At 39.9% G+C, this 18,866-nt stretch overlaps 1 protein-coding gene across 1 annotated transcript in view; it reads left to right on the forward strand.

Annotated features, from left to right (window-relative positions):
- Window positions 1-1,494: 1,494 nt before the first annotated feature.
- Window positions 1,495-18,866, forward strand: part of ZSWIM5 (zinc finger SWIM-type containing 5) — a 260,279-nt gene continuing 242,907 nt past the window's right edge. The window contains exon 1 of the mRNA XM_082364339.1: window positions 1,495-9,909. Coding sequence (XP_082220465.1) covers window positions 9,312-9,909 — 598 coding nt within the window. The 5' untranslated portion in view covers window positions 1,495-9,311. The remainder of the gene's footprint in view (window positions 9,910-18,866) is intronic.

The raw sequence follows: 18,866 nt of genomic DNA on the forward strand, positions 1-18,866 counted from the left end.
AGCGAACTTTTTTTTTTTTTTTTAAACATCTTTATTGGAGTATAATTGCTTTACAATGGTGTGTTAGTTTCTGCTTTATAACAAAGTGAATCAGTTATACATATACATATGTTCCCATATCTCTTCCCTCTTGCATCTCCCTCCCTCCCACCCTCCCTATCCCACCCCTCTAGGTGGTCACAGAGCACCGAGCTGATCTCCCTGTGCTATGCGGCTGCTTCCCACTAGCTATCTATTTTACATTTGGTAGTGTATATATGTCCATGACACTCTCTCACCCTGTCACATCTCACCCCTCCCCCTCCCCATATCCTCAAGTCCATTCTCTAGTAGGTCTGTGTCTTTATTCCCGTCTTGCCACTAGGTTCTTCATAACCTTTTTTTTTTTTTCCTTAGATTCCATATATACGTGTTAGCATACTGTATTTGTTTTCCTCTTTCTGACTTACTTCACTCTGTATGACAGACTCTAACTCCATCCACCTCATTACAAATACCTCCATTTCATTTCTTTTTATGGCTGAGTAATATTCCATTGTATATATGTGCCACATCTTCTTTATCCATTCATCCGATGATGGACACTTAGGTTGCTTCCATGTCCTGGCTATTGTAAATAGAGCTGCAATGAACATTTTGGTACATGACTCTTTTTGAATTATGGTTTTCTCAGGGTATATGCCCAGTAGTGGGATTGCTGGGTCATATGGTAGTTCTATTTTTAGTTTTTCAAGGAACCTCCATACTGTTCTCCATAGTGGCTGTATCAATTTACATTCCCACCAACAGTGCAAGAGGGTTCCCTTTTCTCCACACCCTCTCCAGCATTTATTGTTTCTAGATTTTTTGATGATGGCCATTCTGACCGGTGTGAGATGATATCTCATTGTAGTTTTGATTTGCATTTCTCTAATGATTAATGATGTTGAGCATTCTTTCATGTGTCTGTTGGCCATCTGTATATCTTCTTTGGAGAAATGTCTATTTAGGTCTTCTGCCCATTTTTGGATTGGGTTGTTTGCTTTTTGTTATTGAGCTGCATGAGCTGCTTGTAAATCTTGGAGATTAATCCTTTGTCAGTTGCTTCATTTGCAAATATTTTCTCCCATTCTGAGGGTTATCTTTTGGTCTTGTTTATGGTTTCCTTTGCTGTGCAAAAGCTTTTAAGTTTCATTAGGTCCCATTTGTTTATTTGTGTTTTTATTTCCATTTCTCTAGGAGGTGGGTCAAAAAGGATCTTGCTGTGATTTATGTCATAGAGTGTTCTGCCTATGTTTTCCTCTAAGAGTTTGATAGTGTCTGGCCTTACACTTAGGTCTTTAATACATTTTGAGTTTATATTTGTGTATGGTGTCAGGGAGTGTTCTAATTTCATTCTTTTACATGTAGCTGTCCAGTTTTCCCAGCACCACTTATTGAAGAGGCTGTCTTTTCTCAATTGTATATTCTTGCCTCCTTTACCAAAAATAAGGTGACCTTATGCACTTGGGTTTATCTCTGGGCTTTCTATCCTGTTCCATTGATCTATATTTCTGTTTTTGTGCCAGTACCATACTGTCTTGATTACTGTAGGTTTGTAGTATAGTCTGAAGTCAGGGAGCCTGATTCCTCCAGCTCTGTTTTTCTTTCTCAAGATTGCTTTGGTTATTCGGGGTCTATTGTTTTTCCATACAAATTGTGAAATTTTTTGTTCCAGTTCTGTGAAAAATGCCTTTGGTAGTTTGATAGGGATTGCATTGAATGTGTAGATTGCTTTGGGTAGTATAGTCATTTCCACAATGTTGATTCTTCCAATCCAAGAACATGGTATATCTCTCCATCTGTTGGTATCATCTTTAATTTCTTTCATCAGTGTCTTATAGTTTTCTGCATACAGGTGTTTTGTCTCCTTAGGTAGGTTTATTCCTAGGTATTTTATTCTTTTTTGTTGCAGTGGTAAATGGGAGTGTTTCCTTAATTTCTCTTTCAGATTTTTCATCATTAGTGTATAGGAATGCAAGAGATTTCTGTGCATTAATTTTGTATCCTGCTACTTTACCAAATTCATTGATTAACTCTAGCAGCATCTTTGGGAATCTCTATGCATAGTATCATGTCATATGCATACAGTGACAGTTTTACTTCTTCTTTTCCGATTTGGATTCCTTTTATTTCTTTTTCTTCTCTGATTGCTGTGGCTAAAACTTCCAAAACTATGTTGAATAATAGTGGTGAGAGTGGGCAAACTTGTCTTGTTCCTGATCTTAGTGGAAATGGTTTCAGCTTTTCACCATCTAGAATGATGTTGGTTGTGGGTTTGTCATATATGGCCTGTATTATGTTGAGGTAAGTTCCCTCTATGCCGACTTTCTGGAGGGTTTTTATCATAAATCGGTGTTGAATTTTGTCAAAAGCTTTTTCTGCATCTATTGAGATGATCGTATGGTTTTTCTCCTTCAATTTGTTAATATGGTGTATCACATTAATTGATTTGCATATACTGAAGAATTGCATTCCTGGCATAAACCCCACTTGATCATGGTGTATGATCCTTTTACTGTCCTGTTGGATTCTGTTTGCTAGCATTTTGTTGAGGATTTTTGCATCTATGTTCATCAGTGATATTGGTTGTAGTTTTCTTTTTTTGTGACCTCTTTGTCTGGTTTTGGTATCAGGGTGATGGTGGCCTCATAGAATGAGTCTGGGAGTGTTCCTCCCTCTGCTACGTTTTGGAAGAGTTTAAGAAGGATAGGTGTTAGGTCTTCTCTAAATGTTTGATAGAATTTGCCTGTGAAGCCATCTGGTCCTGGGCTTTTGTTTGTTGGAAGATTTTTTTTTTTTTGGCTGTGTTGGTTCTTCATTTCTGTGCAAGGGCTTTCTCTAGTTGTGGCAAGCGGGGGCCACCCTTCATCGCGGTGCGCGGGCCTCTCACTATCGTGGCCTCTCTTGTTGTGGAGCACAGGCTCCAGACGCGCAGGCTCAGTAGTTGTGGCTCACGGGCCTAGTTGCTACGCGGCATGTGGGATCTTCCCAGACCAGGGCTCGAACCCGTGTCCCCTGCATTGGCAGGCAGATTCTCGACCACTGAGCCACCAGGGAAGCCCTGTTGGAAGATTTTTAATCACAGGTTCGATTTCAGTGCTTGTGATTGGTCTGTTTATATTTTCTATTTCTTCCTGGTTCAGTCTCGGGAGGTTGTGCTTTTCTACCAATTTGCCCATTTCTTCCAGGTTGTCCACTTTATTGGCATATAGTTGCTTATAGTAATCTCTCATGATCCTTTGTATTTCTGCAGTGTCAGTTGTTACTTCTCCTTTTTCATTTCTAATTCTATTGATCTGAGTCTTCTCCCTTTTTTTCTTGATGAGTCTGGCTAATGGTTTACCAATTTTGTTTATCTTGTCAAAGAACCAGCTTTTAGTTTTATTGATCTCTGCTATCGTTTCCTTCCTTTCTTTTTCATTTATTTCTAATCTGATCTTTATGATTTCTTTCCTTCTGCTAACTTTAGGGGCCTTTTGTTCTTCTTTCTCTAATTGCTTTGGGTGTAAGGTTAGGTTGTTTATTTGAGATGTTTCTTGTTTATTGAGGTAGGATTGTATTGCTATGAGCTTCCCTCTTAGAACTGCTTTTGCTGCATCACATAGGATTTGGGTCTTCGTGTTTTGTCATTTGTTTCTAGGTATTTTTTGATTTCCTCTTTGATTTCTTCGGTGTTCTCTTGGTTATTTAGTAGTGTATTGTTTACCCTCCATGTGTTTTTATTTTTTACAGATTTTTTCCTGTAATTGATACCTAGTCTCATAGTGTTGTGGTCGGAAAAGATACTTGATACGATTTCAAGTCTCTTAAATTTACTGAGGCTTGATTTGTGACCCAAGATATGTTCTATCTGGAGAATGTTCCATGAACACTTGAGAAGAAAGTGTATTCTGTTGTTTTTGGATGGAAAGTCCTGTAAGTATCAATTAAGTCCATCTTGTTTAAAATATCATTTAAAGCTTATGTTTCCTAATTTATTTTCATTTTGGATGATCTGTCCATTGGTGAAAGGGAGTGTTAAAGTCCCCTACTATGATTGTGTTACTGTCGATTTCCCCTTTTATGGCTGTTAGCATTTGCCTTAAGTATTGAGGTACTCCTATGTTGGGTGCATAAATATTTACAATTGTTGTATCTTCTTCTTGGATTGATCCTTTGATCATTATGTAGTGTCCTTCTTTGTCTCTTGTAATAGTCTTTATTTTAAAGTCTATTTTGTCTGATATGAGAATTGCTACTCCAGCTTTCTTTTGATTTCCATTTGCACGGAATATCTTTTTCCATCCCCTCACTTTCAGTCTGTATGTGTCCCTAGGTCTGAAGTGGGTCTCTTGTAGACAGCATATATACGGGTTTTGTTTTTGTATCCATTCAGCCAGTCTATGTCTTTTGGTTGGAGCACTTAATCCATTTACATTTAAGGTAGTTATCAATATGTGTGTTCCTATTACCATTTTCTTAATTGTTTTGGGTTTGTTAGTGTAGGCCTTTTCCTTCTTTTGTGTTTCCTGCCTAGAGAAGTTCCTTTAGGATTTGTTGTAAAGCTGGTTTGGTGGTGCTGAATTCTCTTAGCTTTTGCTTGTCTGTAAAGGTTTTAATTTCTCCATTGAAATTGAATGTGATCTTTGCTGGGTAGAGTAATCTTTGTTGTAGGTTTTTCTCTTTCATCACTTTAAATATGTCTTGCCACTCCCTTCTGGCTTGCAGAGTTTCTGCTGAACGATCAGCTGTTAACCTTATGGGGATTCCCTTGTATGTTGTTTGTTGTTTTTCCATTGCTGCTTTTAATGTTTTTTATTTGTATTTAATTTTTGATAGTTTGATTAATATGTGTCTTGGCGTGTTTCTCCTTGGATTTTTCCTGTATGGGACTCTCTGTGCTTCCTGGACTTGATCGACTATTTCCTTTCCCATATTAGGGAAGTTTACAACTATTATCTCTGCAAATATTTTCTCAGACCCTTTATTTTCTCTTCGTCTTCTGGGACCTATATAATTCGAATGTTTATGCATTTAATGGTGTCCCAGAGGTCTCTGAGACTGTTCTCGATTCTTTTCATTCTTTTTTCTTTATTTTGCTCTGCAGTAGTTATTTCCACTATTTTATCTTCCAGGTCACTTACCCGTTCTTCTGCCTCAGTTATTCTGCTATTGATTCCTTCTAGAGAATTTTAAATTTCATTTATTGTGTTGTTCATCACTGTTTGTTTGCTCTTTAGTTCTTCTAGGTCCTTGTTAAACATTTCTTGTATTTTCTCCATTCTATTTCCAAGATTTTGGATCATGTTTACTATCATTACTCTGAATTCCTTTTCAGGTAGACTGCCTATTTCCTCTTCATTTGTTTGGACTGGTGGTGTTTTACCTTGCTCCTTCAGCTGTTGTGTATTTCTCTGTCTTCTCATTTTGCTTAACTTACGGTGTTTGGGGTCTCCGTTTCTCAGGCTGCAGGTTCCTAGTTCCCATTGTTTTTGATGTCTGCCCCCAGTGGCTCTGGTTGGTTCAGTGGGTTGTGTAGGTTTCCTGATGGAGGGGACTGGTGCTTGTGTTCTGGTGGATGAGGCTGGATCTTGTCTTTCTGGTGGGCCGGACGGCATCCAGTGGTGTGTTTTGAAGTGTCTGTGAACTTATAATGATTTTAGGCAGCCTCTCTGCTAATGGGTGGGGTTGTGTTCCTGTCTTGCTGGTTGTTTGGCATAAGGTGTCCAGCACTGTAGGTTGCTGGTCATTGAGTGGAGCTGGGTCTTAGCGTTGAGATGGAGATCTCTGATAGAGCTTTCGCCATTTGATATTACATGGGGCTGGGAGGTCTCTGGTGGACCAATGTCCTGAACTCGGCTCTCCCACCTCAGAGGCTCAGGCCTGACACCTAGTTGGAGCACCAAGACTCTGTCAGTCACCTGGCTCAGAAGAAAAGGAAGAAAAACAATAAATAAATAAATAAAATAAAATAAACTTATTAAAATAAAAACACTAAAAACTATACTAAACTCCCCCCCCAAAACAAACAGACAGAGAGAACCCTAGGACAAAGGATAAAAGCAAAGCTTTACAGACAAAATCATACAACGAAGCATACACATACACACTCACAAAAGGAGAAAAAGGAAAATAATATATATATTAACAAAAGAAGGAAGAGAGTAATCAAATCAATAAACAAATCTACCAGTGATAATAAGTTTTAAATACTAAACTAAGATAAACATAAAACCAGAAACAAATTAGACGCATAAAGCAAACCCCAAGTGTACAGTTGATCCCAGAGTCCAACACCTCAATTTTGGGATGATTCGTTGTCTGTTGAGGTATTCCACAGATGCAGGGTACATCAGTTTGATGGTAGAGATTTAATCCACTGCTCCTGAGGCTGCATGGAGAGATTTCCCTTTCTCTTCTTTGTTAGCACAGCTCCTGGTGTTCAGCTTTGGATTTGGCCCCGCCTCTGCCTGCAGGTCACCTGAGGGCATCTTTTGGGAAATCTGAGGTCTTCTGCCAGCGTTCAGTAGGTGTTCTGTAGGAGGTGTTCCACATGTAGATGTATTTTAAATGTATTTGTGGGGAGGAAGTTATCTCCACATCTTACTCCTCCACCATCTTGAAGCTATCCTCTTTTTTTTTTTTTTAATAAATATATTTATTTTTATTTATTTATTTTTGGCTCTTTTGGGTCTTTGTTGCTGCGTGCGGGCTCTCTCTAGCTGCGGCGAGCTGGGGCCGCTCTTCATTGCAGTGCATGGGCCTTTCATTGCGGTGGCTTCTCTTGTTGCAGAGCACAGGCTCTAGGCACTCAGGCTTCAGTAGTTGTGGCACATGGGCTCAGTAGTTGTGGCTTGTGGGCTCCAGAGCGCAGGCTCAGGAGTTGTGGTGCACGGGCTTAGCTGCTCCACAGCATGTGGGATCTTTCCAGACAAGGGCTCGAATCTGTATCCCCTGCATTGGCAGGGGGATTCTTAACCACTGCACCACCAGGGAAGCCCAAATGTGATATATTCTTAAGGTGGAATATTTTACAGCACTTAAAGGAATTAGATCTTTGTGTGTCAGTATGCACAGGAAAAAGAAAGTTAGCAATGTGATGGTAGGCAGCTGTAATAACATTTAATTAAATGAAATATACAAAAAACAATGTTACATATGTACACACACAAAATTTAAAAATGGACTCCAAACTCAGGTTGTACTTGCTCCCAGTGATGCTATATGGAGGTGGTTAAAGTGGACTTCTGATATATTAAGTAATAATTATTAATTCTGAGTGGTGAGTATATGGGCATAGATTGTGCTATTCTTTGTGCTTTTCTATAAAGTTTAATGTCTTCCAAATAAGGAAAAATCACCTAGTTAAATCAAACTTGTAAGAATCAAACTTGACTCTTAGTAAATATGTTTAGTAACATTTCTTCATATATCCCAACCTCTATTAACTATATTTTCCAGCAGTTGAGTAAATCAGAGTAACGTATTCATTGATTCAGAAAGCAAATGTTTCTTGAGCATCTTCCATGTGAATGCATTATGGTGAGTGTTGGGACAGGCCTTTATATAGAAATATTTTCTGCCCTTACATAGCTCATAATCTAATCAGAGAGAAAGGCATTAGAGGAATACTCACGCCCCAAATAAACTCTGATAAGTTCTAGGAAAGAAAAGATTGGGTGCCATGAAAGTCTATAATTGTGGTACCGGATTTAGAGGGCAGGAGGGATTATGCTACTTCACAATCATCTATTTAGATATTTACAGATATAAATCCATTAACACATATAAACATATTTATTATCTACTACACTGAATAAGCACTACATTTGAATTACTTCTAATAAATTATATGTATAGGCATTATTACTAGCTCACTTTTACAAATGACTTGAGTCATGATTAGCATCACACAAGTAGCAAGGGTGATTCACACCCAATTCTGACTCTATGGCCTATGCTCTTTAATTCTGACATTACAGCAAAAGCAAACTACTTTGGCCCATGTCCATCTCCAGTCATTTACTCCCTTATCCTTATTTTATACTACACTCTAGAACTCGCTCATTTTGAAGGGACAATGCAACTGAAGGAACTCTCAAGACAGTTGTTGGAACATTTTAACGTCTTAGAGATTAGTTTGTCAGCAAATCTGAAATAATAAATTTTCTTGACTGAGCAACATACCGTTGCTTACAACTCAGTTTTGTTTATTGAGGAGTTAGTGGTGAGGTTGCCGTATGTCAGGCAGAGGATAAATTATCGAGAAGAAAATAGACATGATCTTTGCTCTCATGGTGTTTACAGTCGGTTGGTCAGTCAGACATTACACAAATATGTAAAAATATGTGTGCAACTTGTTATAATTAACATGAAAGCGTAGAAAGACTGAGCCAAGTGAGGAAAACATAAAAGACCTAATTTAGACTGGAGGCAGGGGATCAGAGAACTCTACCAGAAACCACACCGAAAAGTGTTTTTTTCCCCCCCTAGGATGCAAGGTGCTAAAACCCTTCAATATCCACGGAGGCTGCAGCCGCCGTGGCGGTGAGATCTTGGCGCCCCATTGTCCAGTCGGGGGCTGGTGCGGCTTTGCCCGGCTCCGGAGGGGACCGCCGACTTTATTCTACATTGCTGTGGTGTGAGGAGAGTTTTCATCACTGGAACTTTCCGATTTTTTCCTAGTGTCTTCCTAGCGTCTTTCTGCCAGATCTTTCACTCCGCTGTGACCGTCGCGCGTCTGGTCAGTCTACAGAGGACCCCGATTTTGAGTTTTCTCTCTTCCTCCGCTCCGCAAACCTAGCACTTCGCGGCGGCTCCTCGCGTGGCTCGCGCCCGGCCATTGCACTTGGCCGCACAGTCCACTCCTCTCCCTCCAGGCGGCAGGTGGGTTGGAGGTGAGCGAGCTGGTGAGGGTCCGGCGCTCCTCGCCCTTGGCTGGCCTCTAGGTGGAGGTCGGCCCGGGGCGAGCGCTCGGTGCGCGTTCTGGGCCGTCTGCGCCTGGCGCGCGCCGCCGGCCCGCGCTCGCTCCCGTCCCTCCTCGCGCTCGCGGCGGCCCGGACGGCGCGCGCCGCCTCTCTTCCTCAGTCCGCCCCCGTCGGCCCTCGCGGCGCGCGCACCGGACCGGCCTAGGCTCCACACTCAGGCCGGCAGGCTCGCGGGTTTGCTCGCCCCGCCTCCCCCCCCCCCGCCGGCGCCGCAGCTGGGCGCTTGCGCGGGGCGCGTGGCCGTGGCCAGGGTCTCCGCCGCAGCCGGTGCAGTCGCCGCTGCCGCCGCTGCCTCCGCCTCAGTCAGTCAGTCAGTCCCCAGCAATGGCGGAAGGAGGTGAGCGAGAGGAGCTGCTCTCGCCACCGCCGGTCTCTCCGGCCAAGCGCCTGTGCTCGTGGCCCAGTCCGCAGGCTCACCACCCTCGCGGTTCGCCCGGGGCGGCCGGCGGCGGGGTGGGGGGCGTCGGCGGCAGCTGCCTGCCCCTGGGGGCCCGTCCCCACCTGCAGCCCGAGTCCTTGCTGGACTGTGCCGCCAAGACGGTTGCGGAAAAGTGGGCGTACGAGCGGGTGGAGGAGCGCTTCGAGCGGATCCCGGAGCCCGTGCAGCGCCGCATCGTCTACTGGTCCTTTCCGCGGAATGAGCGGGAGATCTGCATGTACTCCAGCTTCCAGTACCGCGGCGGCCCTGGCGCCGGCTCGGCTGGAGGCGCCGTGGGGGCTTCGCCGGCCGAGGAGGGGCCGCCGCCACCCCCCGGGGCCGCCGCTCCGGCCGGCTCCGCCCCCGGGGCAGCCGCGGCGGGGGCGTCCCCCGGACTGGGCTCAGGGGCAGGAGCCACCGGCGGCGGTGGTGGCGAGGGGCTCCCGTTCCGCCGGGGCATCCGTCTGCTGGACAGCGGCTCCGTGGAGAATGTGCTGCAAGTCGGTAGGTGCTCGCTTGACTCCTCTCTTGTCCCCGGCTTCCTCTTCCGCAGGTGCCTTCTCTTTGCACAAGCCCTGGGCCAAGACCCCGGCTTTCTGCCCAACTCCTGTTCTCCCGTGAAAGGACAAACTAGTCACATAAAAAACTTTTCTTAACATTTCGTTCAGGTCCACTGCTGCTCTTTCCTCCACCAGCCCTGTACCCGCTTTTCTTTTTGTTTGAAGAGCGAATAGATCTCTTTTTTACTCTTCGTTCTACACCCCAGGCCAAGGCAAGAAGGATGGGGAGATTTGGCTTTCTGGATGTAATAATTTCTGAAATGCGTTCTTCTAATTTAAGTTCAGGGAGGAGAGAATTGTTAGTGAATCTGGAGCAAGCGGTCTTACAGGGAACGTTTGAGGGACAGGCTGTCAAAGGCAATCTAGTCTTCGCAGATTGAAGCTGGGTATAATTAACTTTAAAAATGGAAAAAATCAACAAACTACTGTGCATTTCAGACAATTTTAATTACCTGCTTTAATATTTTCCCCCCTGGACCAGTGATACTTGGGAATCTAGGCTGTGGACTTAACAATAACCGAAGATGGAAATGTGACAGCTTCTCTTTTCCACACTCCCACCCAAGGAAAAAAAAGGCACAATCTGGAGTGGGGGTGGGGTCTATCTTCCTTGTCAGACTGGGGTAAATCAAAAGCTGGTCACATTGGGTTTTTCAAATGCTTCTCATTTAACAAGTCTTCATATTTGCTTTTGTTTTATCTTTTTGTTTGTGGGAAAATGAAAAGGATTTCTTTCTCTTGTACTCCTCCAGAGCTTCTAGTCAGTTTGTTCATCTTATTAAATATATAAATACAGTAGTCCTGATTTGTGGAATGGTTAGGAAGAAAGGGGAAAAAATGACATTGTTTAACATAGACTTGCTATGTGGGAAATTAAAACACTGATTTTTTTTTTCTATTTGAACTGTTATAGCATTTTGGAAGTGCACCTTATAATCTTTATGCATTTTGTTGTACAGTATATGCTCATATTTATTGAAAAAATATTGATTTTTGAAAGGAGTTGGAGAGAGGTTGTTTTTAGAATTAAACAAGCACAGGAACACACTTACACAGGAACCCTAGACATCTAGCTGTCTTCTCCCCAGGTAAAACTGACATATTTGAAATTTTCTTTTCATTTTAAGAGTAGTACATTGTGGTGTTTCATATAAGGTAGTCTACTTCTGTTTATTGAGAGTCACTGAACCCTGTGTTTCTTTTTAAAACAACATACGCCACAGTTTGTTTTGCAAATGTGAAGTGTAAATTTATCTAAATTTATCCTGTGTCAGAATATAGTGACAGTGGATTGAGAAAGTTTTGTTTATTTGAGGCTAGTCCATTGTGTGTTTGTGTGTATTTTTGAAATAATTGAATAATCAGATAATTAAGGTGTACAGCTTTAATACTGAAAACATGAAAATGAATATAGGCATTTCTTTATTCGTCTGTAGACCTTATTCTTTGTATGAGTTTCTATCAGTTAACTTTTAAGATTCTTGTTTAAAATATTTTGAATTGAAAAGTGTCAATTTACGTGGTCATTTTATAGTAAGAAATATTGGGTTTGAAAGAATTTTCAAACTTTGAGGGGGCAGATGAGAGAGAGGAAGAGTTTTAAAGAGGTATATATTTTGAAAGTGACTATAATGTCAAGTTACAAATGAAATCAGATTTTGTGGGTGATCCAGGTCATGTTTAAATCAGATTTTTTTTTTATAATAAGATAGTTGGCATGCTTATTAGGGTGATGAGCTCTTGTATGATAGTTTTAGGGACTGGAGAAAGGACATATTTAAGCATATTTTCTGATTCTTACTTTGGATTTCATAGATGAAGGTAGGAGAATGAATTAATCACTTTTAAGTAATGCTATTTGAGAACCATGAGCTGTGTAATCTTTATTTTTCTGACTTTAATTTATGCTAGTAAGTGTGGAAGAGAAGGATATTCCATTCTCTAGCATTCTGCGTTCTGTATCTTGGCATGAACCATCTTTTAATATGTAAAGTGAGAAACCCATCCCTCATCTCTTAAACCTAAAATGCGAGTATGTGACTTAATCTAGATGATAGGTTTTATAAAAGTATTGCCAAGAGATGAGTGAAAAAGTGATTTGTATGTAGCAAGATGGTAATGATGTTCTTCACGTTATAACTTCACTTCAAACTCAATATAATTACTCAGTGGTATTATTAAAAATTCTACATATTTCCTTACTGTGTCCAAGCCATAGTTGTAACCTCAGAATTGGGAAGTTACTAAAGGCTGATACTTTAGGAAGGAAGGGATGTTAGGGTATTTCTATAACAACATCTTTTAAAGAAAAGATTCATAAGGGGATTTAAATGAGGAAAACAAGAATACCTTAAAATAAATAAATTTAAAAATAAAACAGCACAACAGAATAAAAAATTGGAAGGAAAAAAAATTAGACAACAACAAAAACTTGTACAAAGTGTAGGTATATTAAATTCGGTAACTTCTGATTACTTTCCACGTGGAATCTGGTAATAGGGAGTCATGGACTGGTTGAAAAGCAAATGCTCTGTAGAAAACATCAGATTTTCTGTCAGAACTAAAACTTTCCCAGCTTGATGTAAGCAAATGGGAGGACTAGGTTGTTATGCTCAAAGGATACATTTCTTTTCCATGACAGTACTGAATCAGAAGTACTGTTCCTTTTAAAAGGGGAAAATTGTAAATTAGTGTTTTCATGGACGTCTGTAAGTTTGAAGCTCTGTGAATAGACTTTTCTGATCTCTCAGTATTATGACGGTAATAGAGTTCAGGTGTTTTAAGCATCTGCATTTTTAACCTGTTTAAGAAGCCCATGGAAATAGTGGTAGTATAAACCTTGGGAAAATACTTACTCAGGAATCTGCAGATGGTATAAGAATGGTACAACTATAATTTACTAATGATTTTAAGATGTTGACCCTTTTTTGCTATCCATCATATTTTAAATGGATTTCTCTGTGTTTGGTAAAATTTAAAGGAGGTTTGTGTCTTCTCAGGGAAATGTGAATTGATTGAGGGAAAAGAAGCATTAACAGTTTTTCTCTTGTATGCAGAAATATTATATTTATTTGAATATTTAGATTTTCAAAAATTGGATAAAGGCATGCAGGGTCCTTCAGTGCTGGTATATCTTAATTATATAAATATCCAGAAATTATCATAGATTCTGACAGTTGAGCCCCATATTTTTAGCCTACATGTTTTCTAATAAACACATAATTTGTATGCGGATAGTCTTCAAGACTAGAGCCACAATGCTAAGTACTACTTTATGTGGAAGAAGTGTAATTGCAAAGTCGATAATAATAAAAAGGTCCATTTCAGGGAAGTTACCTATAGCTTAAAAGTTAACTAGTAAGTTTATAATTATGAGCATGTATATATTATCAATAAACATCTATGAAATTTTTCTATAGTACAAACTTTTGTGAAATGCTGCAGTAACAAGTATTACAGATGTTGATTTTTATATGTAATTTGTTTTCAATCTCTATTATTTAGGGGAACAAAAGATATCCTCATCTAAAAAGCTTTTTAGATGTGTGTAAGTTAGAATGAAAAATCATAATAAAATTTCCATGTGGGGAAAAATGACTTATTTATGTGTGAGATATTCCAGCAGGGAAAGCAGCTGCATACCTTTAAGGGATAAGTGGTAACATTTTTTAGAGTAGAAACTTACCAAGTTTTAAAATCACATTGCTCTTTTATTTATTTTTTTGATCAATGAATTCTCTCCTTCCTCCTCCACCACAGTGCCTCACACACACATCTTAATATTTAATAAATGTTTGTTAATTTCCAGAATATACAAACAGCTCGTACAGCTTAATATCAAAAAAACAAAAAGCCCAGTCAAAAAATGGGCAGAAGACCTAAATAAACATTTCTCCAAAGAAGACATACAGATGGCCAACAGGCATATGAAAAGATGCTCAATATCGATAATTATTAGAGAAATGCAAATGAAAGCTACAATGAGGTATCACCTCACACCAGTCAGAATGGCCATAGTTAAAAAGTCTACAAATAATAAATGCTGGAGAGCCCTGAAGAGAAAGGGACCCTCTTACACTGTTGGTGGGAATGTAAATTGGTGCAGCCATTATGGAGAACAGTATGGCGGTTCCTTAAAAAACTAAAAATAGAGCTGCCATATGATCCAGCAATCCCACTCCTGGGTATATAGCCAGAGAGAACTCTAATATGAAAAGATACATGCACCCAATGTCCATAGCAGCACCTTTTACAATAGCCAAGACATGGAAGCAACCTAAATGTCCATTGACAGAGGAATGAATAAAGAAGATGTGGTACATATATACAGTGGAATATTACTCAGCCATAAAAAAGAATGAAATAATGCCATTTGCAGCAACATGGATGGACCTAGAGATTATCATACTAAGTGAAGAAAGTCAGACAGAGAAAGACAAATATCATATGATTTCACTTATATGTGGAATCTGAAAAAATGATACAAATGAACTTATTTACAAAACTGAAATAGACTCACAGACATAGAACACAAACTTACGGTTACCAAAAGGGATAGTGGGGGTGGGGGGGAGAGATAAATTAGGAGTTTGGGGTTAACATATACAGACTACTGTATATAAAGTAGGTAGACAACGAGGACCTCCTGTATAGCACAGGGAACTATATACAATATCTTGTAATAACCTATAATGGAAGAGAATATGAAAAGGAGTATATATGTTTGTGTGTATAACTGAATTGCTTTGCTGTACACTTGAAACTAACATAACATTGTAAATTAAGTACACTTTGGTAAAAAAAGTCTGTTGAATAGTGAATGTTTAGAAGTTTAAAAACAGACTTCTCAGTGTTCTAAAACTAAGAGAGAGAGACATGAATTTTTATGAGTGCAGTGTTAGAAGACATGGGGAAAACTCCATACTTGCGCATATAATAAGCTGATAACAGTAAGTGGTATGAACATTGCAACAGTGTGTATCTTTTATGTTGACTGTCTGTTTTATGTGAAGAATGGTGATTTATCAGTTTCTTCAAAACTTCAGATGAATTCTTATTGAAAGTGACTTTCTCAAGGAATAGAGCTTTAGATTTTAAAGATAATGAATAAACTAAAGATAGTGGACTTTTAGAGGTTATCTTTATTTTAGGAATTAAAAAAATATATTATTGAAGTGTGAATACAAAGTCTAAATTTTGAAGTGAAAGGGCTGGAAATTTACTTAAGCCTATGTGAAACAATTTCTTTGCTCTTGTTTCAGTAATGGCTATTAAAAATCAAGACATTGAGACTTTCCTGGTGGTCCAGTGACTAAGACTCTGTGTTTCCAATGCAGGGGGCCTGGGTTCGATCCCTGGTCAGGGAACTAGATCCCACATGCCACAACTAAAGATCCCACGTGCCACAACTAAGAAGATCCACATGCCACAACTAAAAGTCCCGCGTGCTGCAACTAAGACCCGGTGCAGCCAGATAAATAAATAAGTAAATAAATAAAATAAATATGTAAAAAAAAATCAAGACATTAACCGTCAGTATCTTATGGTTGATGGCTATATATATACACACACGTGTTAAAATGTATAGCGCTATACCCCAAAAAGTCACATTTACTGTATTATTTTAGAAAATAATTTTTAAAAATCAAGACATTAATATGTCAGTAAATTAATGTATAAAAGAAATACTGAAAATGCTGTATTAGTTTCCTATGGCTGCTGTAACAAACTGCCACAAACTGGATGGCTTAAAACAACAGAAATTTACTGTCTCACAGTTCTGGAGGCTGGAAGTCTGAAATCAAGGTATCGGCAGGGTCATGCTCCCTCTGAAACCAATAGGGAAATCCTTCCTTGCCTCTTGCTAGCTTCTGGTGGTTTGCCAGGAGTCTTTGGCATTCCTTGGTATACAACTGCATAACTACAATCTCTGCCTTCTTTGTCACAGGCGTTCTTCCTATGTATCTCTGTCTTCACATGGCCATTTTATAAGGACATGGATTATTGGATTAGGGGCCTACACTGCTCCAGTATGAGCTCATTTTACCTAATTACATGTGCAACGACCCTGTTTCCAAAAAAAATGGCACGTTCTGAGGTACTGGGGGTTAGGACTTCGACATACCAATTTTGGAGGACACAATTCAACTCATAACAGCTTCTCATGCTTGTTTTTTGTTGCATAACAGAGTTTCATGTGAAATTTAAACTTTTATGTGTTGGATATGGCTTAAATTAGAAATCACCACATCCACTTTATTAGGTAAGCATTATTTCAATTTAATTGATTCAATTTGCATGATTGATTATTTAATATTTTTAATACATGTGGGACTTTTTTGGCAAATAGTGGTCATTTAAAGGTTAAACCTGTCATCCTTCTTTATAAAAAATGATGACTGTGCAATATAGCACTCAGAGTATACATGCATGGATGAACAAATTACTGTGGGATTTTTTTCTTGCATACCATTTATAACTCGTGTATAGAAATAGGTAACCCTCAGTTGTCCAGAGCCTCTTCAGCATCTCCTCCTTCAGTCAGATCACCAGTGGCTTGAGTGTTGTGCCAGTTCTGCATAATCCACTGTACAAGAAGGTATGGGATCTCACTGATAGCTTAAGGGCATAGAGATCGCAGTGCTTGAAGCTTATCATGGAGAAACAGGAGGACAAGCTGGAGATGTTGTACAAGCTCATCCTGGTGGAAAACAAGAGCCTAAGCTGGGGGGCACCTTGTATGGACTTTCTCTGTCATACGTACAAGGAAGTTCGGCAGCTACTGAGCTAGAGCAAGTGGGTAAACAGAATAGGGTCCTAGGCCAGCTTCCAGAAAGCATCCCAGGAGAGCAGAGAAATCTGGACAGTTGCATATCTTACAAGTCATGTAAGCTGACCTCAGTCTCTTTGCTGGGAGGGGGAAGTTTAAGGAGATACTTTCTTTTCTGAGCTGAAATATCCTACCAGTCTGTCATGTCCTACTGATGGAAGGTGCCCCTAATCCCGTCACTTTATCTTGCTTTTCCTATGGTAATGCATGTAGTTTCTCAGTTCACTTTATGTGATTTGGTATTGGGGAATTTGGAGGCACCCAGACCCTGGCAATTTTATGTGTCCCTTTGGACCAGCCTTCAAGAAGAGAGGGGCAGGCAGGAAGGAGTGGGGATCCCAGGATTACTACAGGGGGAGGGGCTGTTAATTCAGCTCTCTGTTAGCAACAACTTCCTATATTAGGGATAAAACGTACACATGCACAAGAGCTGGGGTATAGACCATAGGTGGTGGAGAGAAAAATGATCAGTCCTTCTTGGGCCTGGAAGTCAGCAATATCAGAGTGGTTGATTAGCTTTCCCTCTCTGCTTCCACTCTTCTTTCTCTCTCCTGCAATGATTGGTGATCACCCCATGGATAGAGATACATTGTCAGAGATGAATAAGTCTAGGAACTGAGTTACAAAATAAATTAAGATCTGGGAGAGATACCAGCCTTCTTTCCAGCTGGAGAGGCCCCAACACTGAATGGTTCTGTAGGGAATCTGATCATCAATTTGCAATACCTCACAGAGCCAGCCCATTTCCCACTCTGAGCTCCTACTGGAAACACTGCTTCTCCAAGCTGGGGGTTCTTGAGGAGAGAGGCAGAGGTGCCTGGAGCAGGTCTCTCCTGCCTGGACACCACTTGGGCTTTAGTATTGACAGAGTGGCTGACAGTTATCTTCCAACCCGAACTGGCTGGGACAGGACAAGGGCTAGCCTTGATGGTGGCCAGGCTCACCTGCTCCCAGCCTGGGATGCCCCTGCTCTGGACCTCTTATTTCTCTTTATTGGTTTATTTTTCAATGCATCTTAAATTTGTAAAGAAATAAAATAAAGATATAAAAAAAAAAAAGAAATAGGTAACCCTGAAAGCATATGAACCATGTCTTAACCTTTTTCCAAACCCCAAGTTAATATGGTTCGGAATTGTGTTTGATATTAGAAATAGACTGCAGTCCATTCCAGATTACTTTTATGTGAATTTTCTACCTTGTGGTTTATTTATAGGCTTATTTCTTCCCTCATATAGGCAGCATGCTTCTTGGCCACTTTTAGCCTGTCATGGAGCTGGTATGCCAAGGAAATCACACTCATTTTAACATTAGCTTTAGCATTATATTATCATATGCTAAATTACTCTGATACTTTTCATAATCACATGTAGCCAACTGATTAATTTTAGGTTCTCAGTATTGAGAAAAATTGTCCTCCCACTTAGAATGTATAATGTGATATGCCATAAATTGGTACTCAGTACATGCTTATTGAATGAATGAGTAAACTGTTGTATAATTTAAAAAATATTTATGTAGCATGGAAATCTCTCTTCCTTGATTTATATGTAACTGGAGCCTAGGAGATATACTAGCAAGATATATAAATAAAATAAAGATGTAATTTCTGCATTGTTTTGATTTTTAAAACATTATATAGATTAAAAAATACCACTGAAAGTTATTATTAACTAGTTCTTGATTCATTCATTGAACATTTAGCCACTTGTTTTGTGTAAAGCTCAGTAAATAATTGTTTACTTATTTTGGGTGGAAATCATTCCAAAATACTTTGTATTTCCCTACCTTAGAATACAAACCCAAGTTGGGCACTAAAGCCTATGCTTCCAGAACTGCATTATGTTGCCATCTTTATGTAGGTGGGAAGTTGTAAACTGAGTGGGTACTTGACCCTAAGAAATTCTCTGAAACCTGCTTTTGAAAAGCTTTTTTGGTCATTTGCTTCTTTCTCATTATAATGGAGTGATGAATGTGGTAAGCAAGGCAGTATAATATAGTTACCGTCTTTAAAAATACATTGTTGAATCAAAAGATGAAGTACCCTCTCCCTGGTGGTTTTCTTACCTTAAGAA

The sequence above is a fragment of the Balaenoptera borealis genome, assembly GCF_965194805.1.
Source record: "Balaenoptera borealis genome assembly, chromosome: 1".
Lineage (NCBI taxonomy): Eukaryota > Metazoa > Chordata > Mammalia > Artiodactyla > Balaenopteridae > Balaenoptera > Balaenoptera borealis.